A 16191-nucleotide genomic window follows, 5' to 3' on the forward strand; every position below is an offset into this window, starting at 1 on the left:
CAAGTGTGGGCTCGAGGATAGGTGCCAATGTCAGGTAGGGCTTGAGGAAAATAATGTGACTTGCCTGAGAGGAGGTGCCAGTTCAAGATGTTACTAGAGAAGTTTTGAAATGCCCAGTGTCAATGTTCTTCAGAACAATGCAGCAACAATCTGACGTTGCGGTTGCATCTACTGCCATCTCTTTAATTATCCCACCAGATGCATTCTCAAAGGATTCTGATGAATTTTTCGAACATGATTTACTTTGTATAAAACTTAGAATCTTAATAATCATACCATCAGTGTCTCCTTTTAATACTTAAAATTATTTTTCACAAATGAGTCAGCGTCATCAGTAAAGTGTTAATCAATTTTCTCTGGAAACCACCTTCCTGACTGATGTTCTTGGGATTTATTAGCATGTAGTTTTACTAGATAGATTCTTGGGATGAATGTGTTATCCCCTGAGGAGAGGTTGAGTATGTTAGACTCAGTTACAGGAAAACGTAAGAATGAACGTTTTATCTCATTGAGACTGAAAGGAGTTGATTGAGTAGATTTGAATAACCTGCTCCCTACAGTTGGAAGATGTAAAATTGCAAGGATGTAATTTCAGGATGTGTGGTTGGCATTTAGGACAGCAGTCTGGACAAATTTCACAGAAGGAATATAAATTTTTGAAGTTTTTTTTATCTCAAAGCTGAGAATAGTAGATTGAAGGGAATAGTACTGTGGATGCTCAGGCATTGAATGCAGTCAAAGTTGAGTATTAGTAGATTGAAGGGAATAGTTCTTGAAGCGGACATCAGATTGGGAACTAGGCGGGAATGTGGGTTTGAACTGCAGACTTCTCCAATTACCTTATCAGGCTCACGAGCTGGGGTATGACTTGTGCCGAGTCTCTTTTTTTATTTGTTATTCCAATTTAAATAAATGGAAGAAATGTAAAATAATCTATCACCATTTAATTATAAAGCATGGTATAAGTAATTCCCAGTCATTTTTGTACATGGTTAGATGTGGAAATGTTTTTCACCTGATACTTCTAAGATGCTTAGAGTATATAATGGCTGATTCCTACCAATCCATACTAAGCTGAATGTCTGAATATGACCTTAAGGAGTTCTTTCTTTATTTCTGCAGAATTCAAGCACTGGATGCTTTGTACCCAAATTTTTCAAAGTCACAGCTCAATGATGTCTACAATTTTAGTAAAACATTTTTGAACTTGCAGTCTGTCTTACAAGGTAATGAGTTCACAGCTTTTGTGACTTTTAATTTGTCAATATTTAATTGAATGGCCCAACAAAGTCACATTACTGTGAATGGAAAATGGAATATTTAAGGTGTATGTTACTCAATATTGGCAAATAATTAAAGTTGTTATTGCAATAGTTGCAACATCAATTTATTTTTTAATAATTTTCTTTCCTTTGAAGAAATATTGCATTTTTTTCATTGGCAGAGCAGTCCAGGTTAATTCATACAATTATTCATCTGCAAAGGGAATTCTATTAGTCTCTCATCAGTGCAGAAAATTATTCCATTTGGAGTATGATCATTGCACCACCCTAGCGAATTGGAAGTTATTTAAAATTAACAGACATTGATTCAGTAATTGCCTTCTGCCCAAGAATCATGTTATGGTGCCTCTTATGTGGATTTGTCTAGGTAACGATGTCAATCTTTGCCCTGCAGGATTTAGATATGTTCCATGTACTGCTAACACAACTGGACTTCGTGACTGGTTACTGCAAAACTTTAATAAATTCATGGCACAAATCACTTTCACAGACATGCCATTTCTGAACAGGAATTATTCTCTGGTAATTTCTTTATACTTCTGCATGAACCGTATAGATTTTAGGCAGAACTTGAAACTGAGTTTATTTTTCATGCAGCTTTAAAATTTCATAGTTTTCATGATTTTTTTTTAAATTTTGTAGTTTGAAGTATTGGACCTGCTCAGCATACCACAGCTCTCAGGACTGACTGTGCAATCATTGAATAATCCTGTGGGCATCAACAGAATCATTGACATCTTCAGCAATAAAAGCTACTTTGACTTGATCAGCTATGTTACACAATTTATTAATGACATGAAAGCGGTAAGACAGCTTCCCTCTGGGTGTTGGTTGGTTTTGGCTCCCTCACTAACAATGCGAAGACTTTACTTAAGTTTGAACCTTTCTGTTTTGTAAATATTTCAAAAGAAAAAGGGAAAGATCAGTTCTTTATGAAACCAGACACAAATAAGGTGTAGAATCTTGTTTTCCTTTATTGTCAGAAAATCACTAAAATAATAGCAAATAAAAGTTTAAGATTTCTTTTTAGAATTTTGTGACCATGAACACTGATCCTATTTATGGAATCAAAGAACAAACAAATAACAGTAAAGAAGGGTATATAGTAGCTGTTTACTATTAGAAACAGTACACATCATCTCAGCCTATCTCGTGTTGTGTTAGTAAATATATTCTGTGAACCAGTATTAGACTCAAGAGCAATATAGAAAGAAATGAAATATTCCTCTACATCCAAATGTAATCAAGAAGCTTTTGCTTCTGTGTAAGCTTATTAGAACTTAATTAACTGAAAGAGAAAAGACTATCAGCAAATCCCTTAGACTGTAGCTAAAGCGATGAACGTGAGCGAATGTTCATTTTACTAAATAACGAGAGAGGGGTGATCTTTTTCTTATCAATGCAGAATTTATCTCCATTGCCGAGCAACAAATAAGTCTGCGTGGTCATTATGGAAGTAAAATCAATTAAGAAACAACTGATTTCTAGAAAAGGCAAAAGAGCTTAAAGTTGTCTGATCAATTAATTAATTATATATTGAGATACCAGATCTTCCGGCCCATTGAGCCATGTCCCCCAATTTAATCCTCGCCTAATCACGGGACAACTTACAATTAATCTGCCAACCAGATTGTGGGAGGAAACCAGAGCACCCGGAGGAAATCCACGTGGTTACAGGGACAACGTACAAACTGCTTACAGGCAGTGGCGGGAATTGAACCAGGGTCACCTGTACTGCAAAGCATTATGCTAACCACTATGGTACCGTGCCACCCCATGATAGCAAGGACTAAAATCTACATTCTTTATACTTCACCTTCATGGAAATTGCTACTGTTAAGCCAAGAATCAACTTAACGCTGCTTTTCGTTTCAGAGACACATTACAAACATTCAACCACTGTCAACAGGAAACTCAATGTTGACAGGGATCGTATCACTGTTAAGATCCTACTTTGCAAGATTTAATGAAACAGATTATGCTGAGTGGTTCCAGAACAGATTACAACTGCTGCTGCCTAGTATCAATTATAAGGTGCTGGGGCTGATACCCACTAATATATCATGTGAATCTTACCAGGCAATGTGAGTATTCTGTCCACATTTTACTGTGTTTATCAATGGCGTCGGTATATAACAATGGATGTAGTGAATACGTATGTACAGGCACTGTGAAATTGTCATAAATGAAGTTCATTCACATTTACTGAATTGTACCTTTTTATTCCATTGAAATTAATTAAGTTAGTAAAATTGTAAGGTTCTTTGCCAATTCACAATCCACCCACAGCCTTGAATTTGAACAAGGCGATTGAAATTCTGACAGGTATAAATTTGAGGAATGGAATCACCAGTTGAAGCTTTTCCAGAACGAATCTTTAGTCCTCACAACTGCAGCTCTTCATAGTGTCAATGAATTCAGTGTTTTCATACCCCCTACTTATGTGGACAAACCTTTCATCTGCTCTTTAGCTAGACTGAACAGGACTTAGAGATTTTAAGGTAATAGAGATGAAGTAATTAATCTAAAACAGGACAGAATTTGATATAGGTAACAAACACAGTACATTGTGACAATAATTAGATATTTTAAGGAACTATAGGCATCAGGAAAGAGTACTTTGTAACTCATTCTTCAAGGTAGAGCTGCAGTATTGTCAGATACTCTCTTGACACTTTCTTGATTATAATGGACAAAATCAGAAAGAAAATCATGTCCGAATGCAGACAGCATTAGTGTGGAGGCACAGAAGTTACAAAAAGTAGGCAAGGCTGTAAGAGGAACAAAGAAACTGCTTATCTATCTAGAAGGAAAGAATACAATAGAAAGAAGTAATATGTTCTCTTAAGCACTCTATATAGCGGAGAAGATAATGGCCTGGAAAGTTCAAGAAAGCTGAAAGCCATCCACTCCTGCTACTGTTTTGCCCACTAACCCCATTCTTATCTTGTGTAGATCCATTGGTGAGACTGACCTGATTGCGAATCCCCAGATATGCTTGAATAGCTACAGAAGCCATCCTCTGAAACGGAACTGGCCATCAAAGCTATCAAACGTTTTGAACAAGCATTCAAAAACATTTGTTCAAATGTATTATTAACAGTTTCTGATATTAAAAGTAGATAAAATACAGAAAAACTTTAAAATAATTAACAACTAAACACTTAAGATAATGCAATGTTATCAAAAATTCAAACATACTTCTCTCTTCCACTGCAATATCCTTGACTAGATTATAATATTAATTTGGCTACTAGAGTGTGTCAATTAGTCTGTTACTACTGCCATACAGTTCTACTGACAATGTTTTCTACTGTTAATTTATACAGAGTTTAATTAGGCCAACAGTTAAATATAAATATTTTTCAAATGGTTTATGTGAACTGCTTTTAGTTCTGAAGAGGCATCCTGTCTTGTCTTTATTGTAATTGTAAGCATGTTTAAATTGTCAAATGTAGATCTCTAATTTGTACTACTTTACCCTATTTTATCTCTGCAGAGTCAAAGGGCTGGATAATTTGTACCTAAATTTCAGTCTGAATCAGAATAAGGAAATCTACCTTTTCAGTAAACGTATCCTGAAGTTTCATCAAAGTTTAGAAGGTAACATACAGTACTGAGTTTTCAATTCTGCTAATATGTTTCTTGGAATAGGCCAAATCATTCCTTGACATCTTTGCACTTAATTTGGTATTATAAGTTACATGGAGTTATATTGACATGTCGTTGAAGCAAATAAAAAATATGTAGAAAATACTTTAAAATTCAGCCCTGTGAGGGTTGTGAAGGTTTTATTTCTCTCGCTGCTTGAGAAGTCATAAAAGATGATTGTCTGCATCACTGTATCTGAAAGGCCGTCTGTTCCTAAATTTTGCAAGCCGCAGAGGTCTGCAATTTCAGGTCCCTGCTCCAAGTAACTGGTGCAAAATTTCCATGATTTCCATGATTTCTTAGAAATACCAAACCCACACAGAAGATGCTGTGTAGATAAGACCATTCTGGGGCTTCCATTGGAAACAGGTCACCCAAATGGATGAGTGGCCCAAGCACGAGAGTAGTGGGGAATGTTGTCACTTTGAGGAGGGCTGAGAAACAAATGAAAGAGAATGTTTATCCACAGGAATTTCTTTCAGTCAGGGGCAGAAACCTATAGCTATCCTCTTCTTTCAAATCTGAAACTGCTCTGGGGTAGGCCTAAGCTTGGGGAAGGAAGGTTCATTGAACCAGTGACTGTTTAGGGGCTTTAAAGTCTGAAAATTTTGGGAAAGCTTTGCCTATATACCACCTGTTTCCGTAAAGGAGATGAAAGCCATTCCCATTCATATCAACCAAAAGTTATTTGCTTGAAACTAACTTTCATTCAGATAGATTTGATCTGCCTATTACTCATATCATCCCTTCTAACTTTTAGGAGTCAACAGGGTATTAATGGATGAGGGAGGAATGTTCCAGTTTAGACAATGGATACATGTACATATGGGCCATTTGGAATCTGAAAGATTTATCAGTAAACTGCAGAATATATTGAAACAAACTGCAGTAAAATAAGAAAAGTTTGTGTGATAAATTCGTAAGAAACTTGCGTATCAAATCATAAATAATTCAACATTTATGATTTTTCAACATTCAACTGTTTTTTACAGGTTCCCTGGGAATTGCTTGTGCTGAGCGCTCCAATGGAACCCGAGAATGGATAATCAAAAATTTTTTCAGTTTCATCTCAGAATTTAAATTCAGTGACTTCACAGATCTGAATAGGAATTTCTCTGTTGTAAGTTTATTGCAGCAATGGCACTTTTTGTACAAATTTCATTGAACAGGAAATTCTGATCTCATTTATAAGCTTGATATATTTTGTATGTTTCTGTGGCCGTTAAACATCATTGCAGTTTAATTTGTGCGTTGTTGATTTCTTTAGTTTGAAGTGTTGGACCTTCTCACTGCAAAACAACTGTCTGAATTGACTCTGGAATCTGATGCATTGAATAACACGAATAAAATCATCCAGATACTTGATGTTCTCATGAACAGAAATTTCAGCAACTTGGTGGATTACTTTGACCAATTTGTTTATGAAGCGCAAAAGGTGAGATAAGCTCTCTTTGGTCTTTGGAATTTTTAGTGGATGTGGCATTAATTTCTGTCTTCGTCATTTGGCAGAGTTCAGGAGGAGCAGAGAGCCTACTCAGTGTATAACCTGTATATTTTCAGCTTGAAAATTAAACTAAATGTAAAAATAAAGATAAATATGGTCATCATGTCTGAAAACGCTGCTGATTCTAACATAATATTTGTCAAATTATTTCCTATGTTGAACATTGTCAGCACGAAGGAAATCTTAAAGCGAAGTTCAGTTTTAGTGAAGGCACAAAATAAATGTTAGTGTATTAGTTGTCTGTTAAGCACCCAATCAACTTTTCCTGAACACAATGGAAAATAAAATCCAGGCTGGATATATAATGGGTTGCTAGTTTTGCTATTTCTTGCTTTGTAAAATCAGTTTTACTCAATGTGTTGTTTAACTTGCAGAAGCATGGGTGTTAGTTAAAGACTGGTTTTGCTAGCCATAACTGAAGTTAAAAGTTCAAAGTAAAAGTTGAGTATGTATATGTTACCACATACTACCCTGAGATCCATTCTTGTAGGCATTTACAGAAAAAAATACAATAGAATTTACCACAGACCAGGACCAACAAACAACAAAAGTGCATACAAAAAAGCAAACTGTGCAAATAAAAAATCCAATGATAGCTACTTGGCAATAATGCTCCCTCTCATGCATTTTTTGTTACCATGTCATGGGTAGATGGATCCCAAATCCTTTTGAACTATGTCATTATGTATTCCCATGTCTATCTTCTGAGTCACTGATCTGGGTGCCAAAATGATCTCAGTCGAGATCGACTTTATTTGTTAATAACATCTGTGATATTGCAATGTTTTTGTGCAGCCACATTTTAATTATTTAAAAATAAACATAGGGTTATCACTTATTGTTTTTCCTGATTGCCCTGATGAGCATTTGTCTTGAGTGACGGTGGTGAGCTGGGATTCTGCAGACATCTAATAGTTTTGGGACAGATTCCACTGGTACATCGATATCCAAGCCAACTTTACACTCACCAATCTGTCCATAATAGTGCAAGAGCCTCAGCTGGGATAAAAGGAGTGAGAAATTGATAATCCAATCCGTGGGCTGAAAGACTTGATTTAACTGGCCATCACAATGTCTTCCAGCTGGTTAAGACATGAGTATATGTGAATGGCTACATAATTTGATATTATTTTAGATTTAAACTTTATAAATGCTCTCAAGAAGATTGTAATATTAACCAGAAGAATCATCCCCTTAATTTTAGATGGGCTTAACAACAATTCACAACCCAACGATAAGGAACATAATACTGCAGAGAATCTTTACGCTGTTGAGACCACATTTTCAGATGTTTAGTGCAAGAGAATACCTCGACTGGTTCCAGAATAAATTGCGCCTACTGCTCTTCAGTCTTACACAAGATGAACTTGACACAATACCAAACAACATAACCTGCCAATCTTACCAAGCTATGTGAGTATGTTTCTGTTTAAGTATTGAGTTCAGATCAAAAGCCATTTCTTAGTGATTAATGTTGTTCGTTGTTCATGGCAGGAGACTTCTCTGGTATATTTGATGTAATTGGGACTGATTTTGTTGGTCAGACCTCTAAGACAAGTTCTCAAAGACCATTGAAAAGAGGAACATAGGAATACTCGGAATTTGTGTAATGTCCAAGTGCTTCACAAAAGGGCCTCAAGCTCATCAAAATTTTCAATGGATTTGAATCTAATTATGCTTTTTGATTGTAGAGGAAAATTTCCTCAGAGCTTCTCTAGCTTATCTGATGTAATTTCATCAAAGCAATGTCATGAATTCTGATAGATGTGAAGTCATTGAAAACACTGGCCTGAGTGAAATATGATTCCCATGGCCCCGAGTTTATTTTAACTGTAGCCAGTGGATGCCCTGCCCATTTTAGGCACCTTTCAGTTCAGTTTTCTCCATCATAGGCATTTTGACTCGGAGGCAAAAGGAGCGGCTGACTTTCTGATAGGAAGTTAAAATCAACCCATATGCTGTACAATTGTACAATAAGGTTTCATTTTGCCTCCTCAATTGACAAATAGAAAACACAAACATAACGTTTCTATTTTATTTCGGTGTGAACATTTCTGATTCCTGTGGCTTACTTTTGAGCTTCTTGCCCACTAAATGTTACTTCATAGAAACATAGAAAACCTACAGCACAATACAGGCCCTTCGGCCCACAAAGTTGTGCCGAACATGTCCCTACCTTAGAAATTACTAGGCTTACCTATAGCCCTCTATTTTTCTAAGCTCCGTGTACCTATCCAAAAGTTTAAAAGGCTGTATCATATCCGCCTCCACCACTGTTGCCGGCAGCCCATTCTACGCACTCACTACTCTCTACGTAAAAAAACTTACCCCTGACATCTCCTCTGTACATACTCCCCAGCACCTTAAACCTGTGTCCGCTTGTGGCAACCATTTCAGCCCTGGGGAAAAAGCCTCTGACTATCCACACAATCAATGCCTCTCACCCTTCGTTAGTTAAGAAGGGTGGGAGGCAGCAGAAAGGGAACTATAGATCTGTTAGCCTGACATCAGTGGTTGTGAAGTTGTTGGAATCGATTGTTAGGGATGAGATTACAGTGTACCTGGAGACACGTGACAAGATAGGCCAAAGCCAGCATGGTTTCCTGAAAGGAAAATCCTACCTGACAAACTTCCTGCAATTCTTTGAGGAAATTACAAGCAGGGTAGACAAAGGAGATGCAGTAGACATGGTGTACTTGGATTTTCAGAAGGCCTTTGATAAGGTGCCACTCATGAGGCTGCTTAGCAAGATAAGAGCTCATGAAATTACAGGGAAGTTACTAGCATGGGTGAAGCATTGGCTGGTCAGCAGAAAACAGAGAGTGGGAATAAAGGGGTCCTATTCTGACTGGCTGCTGGTTACCAGTGGATGTATGACAATGATATGGACTACGGCATTAATGGATTTGTGGCTAAATTTGCCAATGATACAAAGATAGATGGAGGAGCGGGTAGTGTTGAGGAAACAGAGCCTGCAGAGAGACTTAGATAGTTTAGGGGAATGGGCAAAGAAGTGGCAAATGAAATACAAAATTGGAAAATGTATGGTCATGCACTTTGGTTGAAGAAATAAACGGGTGGACTATTATTTAGATGGGGAGAGAATTCAAACTGCAGAGATGCAAAGGGACTTGGGAGTCCTTGTGTAGGATACCCTACAGGTTAACTTCCAGGTTGAGTCGGTGGTGAAGAAGGCAAATGCAATTCTGGCATTCATTACTAGAGGTGTAGAATATAAGAGCAAGGATGTAATGTTGAGGATCTATAAGGCACTTGTGAGACCACACTTGGTGTATTGCGTGCAGTTTTTGGTTCCTTATTTTAGGAAGCATATATTGACATTGGAGAGAGTTCAGAGAAGATTCACAAAAATGATTCCAGGAATGAAAGGGTTACCGTATGAGGAACATCTGGCAGTTCTTGGGCTGTATTCCCTGGAATTCAGGAGAATGAGGGTGAAATCTCATAGAAACATTCCGAATGTTAAAAGGCCTGAATAGTTTAGATATGGCAAAGTTATTTCCCATGGTAGGGGAGTCTAGGACAAGAGGGAACAACTTTAGGATTGAAGGATGTCCATTTAGAACTGAGATGTGGAGAAATTACTTTACTCAGAGGGTGGTAAATCTATGGAATTTGTTGTTACGAGTGGCTGTGGAGGCCAAGTCATTGGGTGCATTTAAGGCAGAAATAGATGGGTTCTTGATTAGCCAGGGCATCAAAGGGTATGGGGTGAAGGGCAGGGCAGTAGAGATGACTGGAAGAATCAGATCAGCCCATGATTGAATGGGTGAGCAGATCTCAATGGGCTGAATGGCCTACTTCTGCTCCTATATCTTATGGTCTTAAAGAATGCCAAGGTACCATCTCTTCTGCATTTAAATCAGAATGACACAGAGCAAAGGATATATTTTTGTAAGCTGAAATGGAAAGAAAATACTGCAAAGGACATCCTTATAAAACAGTTCAGCATTTTTAAAAATCACTGTTACCAATGATATCATGAAATGAATTGCATACTTTTATACTTACAGAGTAAAAGGACTGGACAATTTGTATTCAAGTTTTTCAAAATCTCAACAAGAAGACATCTACAATTTTATTAAAAACTATTTGACTCGCCAGCTTAATACAGCAGGTAACGTACCTGAACCTTCAGTGCTCTACTGTTTTAACGTATGCAAATTAAGTGACTATTACCTTCCCCAAATAGAGTTGCCTTTCAGGAAGTCTACAGTACAATGACAGATTTAACCCAGGACCCTAGCAAGATGAATTCCTCAAAAGCTTTTCAAGCTTTCTTTCTCTGGAGAGCTTCTGACTCCTGGGTCCTCTATTCCAAGCTCCCTTATTTATTCCCAGTGTGTGTGTTTTTTTTTAATGAAACCTACCTCAACATGACAGGGAAATGAATCTACATCTGCATTTAAGAAATAAAAGCAGGTGTTGGCCACCTGGCTCTTTGAGTCAGCTCCCCTATACATCAAGTTCATAACTGACCTTCTACCAGACAGTCCTTCCAGGTGAGGCGACACTTCACCTGTGAGTCTGCTGGTGTGATATATTGTGTCTGGTGCTCCCGGTGTGGCCTTCTATATATTGGTGAGACCTGACGCAGACTGGGAGACCGTTTCGCTGAACACCTACACTCTGTCTGCCAGAGGAAGCAGGATCTCCCAGTGGCCACACATTTTAATTCCACGTCCCATTCCCATTCTGATATGCCTATCCATGGCCTCCTCTACTATCGAGATGAAGCCACACTCAGGTTGGAGGAACAACACCTTATATACTGGCTGGGTAGCCTCCAACCTGATGGCATGAACATTGACTTCTCTAACTTCCGTTAGTGCCCCTCCTCCCCTTCTTTACCTGAACCCTATTTTTTGTTCTCTCTCTCTTTCCCTGTCACAGTAACTCCTTGCCTGTTCTCCATCTTCCTCTGGTGCTTCCCTCCCCCTTTCTTTCTTCCAAGGCCTTCCGTCCTATGATACTCCCCCCCTTCTCCAGCCTTGTTTCCCTTTTGCCAATCAACTTCTCTGCTCTTAGCTTTAACCCTCCCCCTCCTGTCTTCTCCTATCATTTGGGGTCTCCCCTCCCCCCTCCCACTTTCAAATCTCTTACTCTTTTTTCCATTAGTTCTGACGAAGGGTCTCAACCTGAAACGTCGACTGTACTTCTTCCTATAGATGCTCCCTGGCCTGCTGTGTTCCACCAGCATTTTGTGTGTGTTGGTTCTACCTAAATGCCATTTTCCTGTACTGTCCCTGTGATATCCATAACATGCAGAAATCTATTGAACTCTTTTTGGAATGAACTCAAAATCTGAATTTCCACAGCCATTCAAATTAGATAATTTTAAAGATTTTCCATTCTCTTGAGAGAAGATACTTCTTCAAGTCCTAATCGTAAAGAGCCTCTCTCTTATTCTAAGTCTGTGATCTTTATCTAGATTCCTTAGCCAAGGGAAAAGGCTTTTGCTATGTCCAAGCTGTTGAGCCCTGTAAGAAATTCCTCAGTTGTAGTGGGAACTTCTCTGTTTCTTCTAAACTCTGGAGAATATATGCCTAGTTGACTCAATCTTTCCTCGTATGGCAAGAACTCTATTCCAGGAACCACTCAAGTATATCTTCACTGTACTCTTCCATGACAAAACTGGGAATGAAATTATGCATAATAGTTCTGTGAAAGAAAGTAGCTATGAAGCTGGGCAGTGTAATTAATCCAGTGAAACATGCAATTTAAGTTCCATGTTTGAACATGAAGTAATGAAACTCATCTGACCAATGACATGTGGTTTGACATTTAATCCAGAGCTGAACATCCAATCACCATTTTATAAAGGTGGAGCAGGAATTGATTTTATGTTACAATAGCCAATCACATTTAGTATTCATTGGACATTTAATTTTCTCATTTAATTTAATTGGTGGTACTCCATTTATAGTTTTTCAAGTACTAATGGAGTGAAATGTATAGGTTTTATGTACAGTTGTATGCTGAATAGAACTCACAGATGGTAATGGGGTAGTGTTGTTCGCCTGCAATACCTGATTTATTATCCAGTTTATAGATGGAAAAGCCAACCTGAAACAATATTTGACAGTTTATCAATGCAATTCTCTTCATTGATCACGAAGGGGATGTCTGGCACATTATTTAATTTAATGACCATTAATTTAATATGTGTGTTTATTATTGCAGCAACTGCATGCGCTGCCAATACGAATGGAAGTATACCATGGCTCCTGATTAACTTTGGCAGATTTCGGTCATTCATCACATTCAGTGAACTCCTAGCTCTGAACAAGAACTTCATTGGTGTAAGTTAGTTAAATTATCAAACAAACTTTATTTTCCTTGGCCATATAAGAATGTTATTGTAGGGGACAGGACCAAAAGTGTACTTGGCAGGAATTATTCTAGCAGAGATTAAGGATCTTCGCCGTCCTCAATGGCTTAGGTTCAAATTGTAACTGCGGTTGGTAGCTGTATAAAAGGCTTCAGAAAATTCAGAACTCAGTAGATAAATGGTCAATTCAAGGCTTGGCTCCACTTGTGTTAAATGTATATGTTTAGTCATCTGAAAAGTACATTGTTTTACACCATTCAGATGCAGTCTGTTCAGTGTTTGCATTCTGTTGTACTGACATGATAGGAAAACAGGTAAACATCCAGTCTTGGATTCATAATTTATCATTTCATGAGTTCTGTATGTAAATTAGAAATATTGAAAAAACACTTAAGTAGCTGCAAATACCACAATATTGAATCAGTCTGATTAATGTGTCAGTTAGGTTATCAGCATAACTTTATGTTAGCTGTGTCTGCTTTGTTTAGTATTACACTGCCATCTATGATTCCCATGTAACAGTAATTAAATTGGACACATCACGTGTCAATTTCACATTCCCCTACAAATGAGCAGTTTCATCTGGGCTCCGTGATGAGTGAGCAGTGGAGATCTGATAGCTGAAATTAATAAAGAAAAACTTTTACGGATGAAATTGGACCACTTGAAGGAAACTTTCGAGCTGGGCAATTTGCTGCCTGTGTCAATCACCTCTCGAGGTTACATCAGTCCTTAATGATAGATAGTTGAGCTTCATCACTATTTTCATAGCAATCTTAGTTCAGAAGTAAAGGCTGCTCGGATCATTTCAAAAATGGCACTTAATGAGCAAAGTTGTCTTGGCTGAACACAGATTATTATTTTAGAGCAGAAAATGTAAGAAAAGACTGCAGGTCAGATTGCATCTATGGAGAGGGTAAAAGTGAACATTCAGGTCGGTTATATTTTCAGGCTAAAGACATTATCTGGTTCTCATGAAAGATCATTGACTAAAGCCTCTATATCTACTACCTGACTTTCTCAGTATTTCTAGCATTCTCTGTTTTTATTTCAGATTTTCAGTATCTGCATTTTTTCCCTTGCTTTTCTTTAGGTTCTGATGCAAACTCCGAGGATCTCCGATCTAGAATTGTTGTAATGACAAAATGCCTATGTGGTTTTGTTTTTTTCAGCTTGATTCCATGAATCATATGAAATGCTACTCCTTGCACCTTTCCCTTGGTTAAATAATTCAATCTGAAATATCACTGAAAGTTTAAATTAAGTGTATTTCTCAGAAAGGTGGGCTCTTGATTAGGAGAAGAGGTTTCACATGTTTTAACATTTTTTTGCAGCTCATTGCGAGAGAATTATTGACAGTAACTCAACTGGGGCAGTTGGCTGGTAGTAATGGAACACTGCGAAGTATTTACGAGGCACATCAAATCCTCAGTATTCTCACAAATGACACTGTTACTGAGTTTATTGATGCATTCAGTGCTGCTGTTAATCAGGTAGGAGACTTTTACAACCAGCTTTTAACAATATCTATTGATAATGCTGCTATCTGGGAATTGTCCCAAGTGAATTTATTGGTTTCCAACTTGTTCAGCACAATTTGCATTTATTTCAAAAACTATTGCAGCCATTTTGATAGCAGACATGTTGTGCCATCCTAATAATAAGGAACACGCTGGTGGTGTTAACGTGAATGCACTCTGTTGTGTGCATTGATGATGGGAAATCTGTAAGTGGGCAGGTGAGCAGCCTAAGCTTTCAGGTTGTCTGTCCCAGTTCAAATATTTTCTTCCTGCATGTGCCCAGGGGCATGGTTCTGCTGGATGGCAGGAACTCTGTCGATTCAAGAGGCCCAGTGTAATTCAGGAGTTCAACTATATTTGTTATATTCCACCCAGAATGGCTCCATCCAGAAGGACTCCAACTCCAAGCTAACCAGCCATTAAAACAATTTTTTAAACTGGACATTTGTTAATATCTTTGGCAAATTTTCAAAAACACCTGATCACTACTAAATAATAAAAACAGTATGAATAAACTCCTCTTGGGCTTCCAGGCGGGCAGGGGTATTGATTTTAACCAACATTTTGATGACAGACTCTGGCATTTTCATCAGGGATAATGCCTGGGCATGTCTAGACTGGTGATATTTATACCCCATCCTCCTTCCATCCCTCTTGATTGGTTAGTCCTCATCCAATCAGGTTTCTGCTGTCCCACCTTGTTTACAATCGAATTCCAGTTCTTACTTAGAGCAAGACCTTCAACTTTGTTAAATTTCTTTTCCTTTAGTTTTATTTCAATGGCTTCCTTCACCAGGCGGTCCTAAAAGCCAGTAGTTGTGTGCCGTCAATCCTATGGGCATTGTGAATGAGATGTTCTGCTACCACCAATTTCTATTTGTATTAATAAACTTATTAAAATTTAAAGCACCATTAAGTTGCTATGTGTAATTTTGAAATCAGTCTGATTATTAAGCCATCTCAATGTGCAAAGTGGCAATTCCAGACCAAACTTGAATCACTGAAGGATGCTTGACACCTGTGCCAGGGCTTGAATGATGTCACCTTGTGCAAAGTGAAACTGAGTGACATTGGTGACATCAAGGCTTCACACCCAGATGAGCTCAATACCTTTTATGCCCTCTTTGTCCGTCAATACATGGAGGAACATTTATGAACTCTCACGGCCACCACTGATGACCCTGTGATTTCAGTCTCTGAGGCTGATGTGAGAACATCTTTCAGGAGGTTGAACCCACGGAATTCATCTGCCCCAGATGGGGCACCTGGTCGAGTACTAAAGACCTGCGCTGATCAGCAAACTAGGGTGTCCATCAATGTGTTTTACCCCTGGCTTTGGCGGTCTGAGGTACCCATCTGCATCAAGTAGGCGTCAGTTATACTGCTGCCTAAGAAGAATGTGGTGAACTGCATCAAAGATTATAATCTAGTAGCACTGACATCCATACTGATGAAGTGTTTTCAGAGGTGGGTGATGAAAGATATCAACCACTGCTGAGAAGTAACTTGGATCTGCTGCAGTTTGCCCTCTAGCACAACAGTTCCATAGCAGATGCCTGTTCATTGGCTCTTACTCAACCTTGGAACATTTGGATGGCAAGATGTATACATCAGGATGTTCTTTATTGACTACAGCTCAATAGCATCATCCTCTCAAAACTAATCAATAGCCAGCAAGATCTTGGCCTCAATGACTGTTGTGCAAGTGGATCCTTGATTTCCTCACTTGCAGACTCCAGTCAGTTTGGATTGGAAACAGCATCTCCTTCACAATCTCCATCAGCACTGGTGCACCACAAGGCTGTGTGCTAAGCTCCCTGCTCTACTTGCTTTATACTCATGACTGCAAGGCTAAGCACAGCTCCACTGCCATAGTTAAGA

General features: G+C 38.3%; 1 protein-coding gene across 1 annotated transcript in view; it reads left to right on the top strand.

The window, feature by feature from the left end:
* LOC140736333 (uncharacterized) overlaps window positions 1-16191 on the top strand; it is a 457303-nt gene that overhangs the window by 139997 nt on the left and 301115 nt on the right. The window contains exons 20-30 of the mRNA XM_073062333.1: window positions 1123-1226; window positions 1678-1805; window positions 1926-2087; window positions 3159-3367; window positions 4783-4886; window positions 5927-6054; window positions 6202-6369; window positions 7643-7851; window positions 10473-10576; window positions 12643-12761; window positions 14125-14283. Of these exons, the coding sequence (XP_072918434.1) occupies window positions 1123-1226; window positions 1678-1805; window positions 1926-2087; window positions 3159-3367; window positions 4783-4886; window positions 5927-6054; window positions 6202-6369; window positions 7643-7851; window positions 10473-10576; window positions 12643-12761; window positions 14125-14283 (1594 nt within the window). The remainder of the gene's footprint in view (window positions 1-1122; window positions 1227-1677; window positions 1806-1925; window positions 2088-3158; window positions 3368-4782; window positions 4887-5926; window positions 6055-6201; window positions 6370-7642; window positions 7852-10472; window positions 10577-12642; window positions 12762-14124; window positions 14284-16191) is intronic.

The sequence above is a fragment of the Hemitrygon akajei genome, chromosome 11 (genome assembly GCF_048418815.1).
Source record: "Hemitrygon akajei chromosome 11, sHemAka1.3, whole genome shotgun sequence".
In the NCBI taxonomy this organism is placed as follows: Eukaryota; Metazoa; Chordata; class Chondrichthyes; order Myliobatiformes; family Dasyatidae; genus Hemitrygon; species Hemitrygon akajei.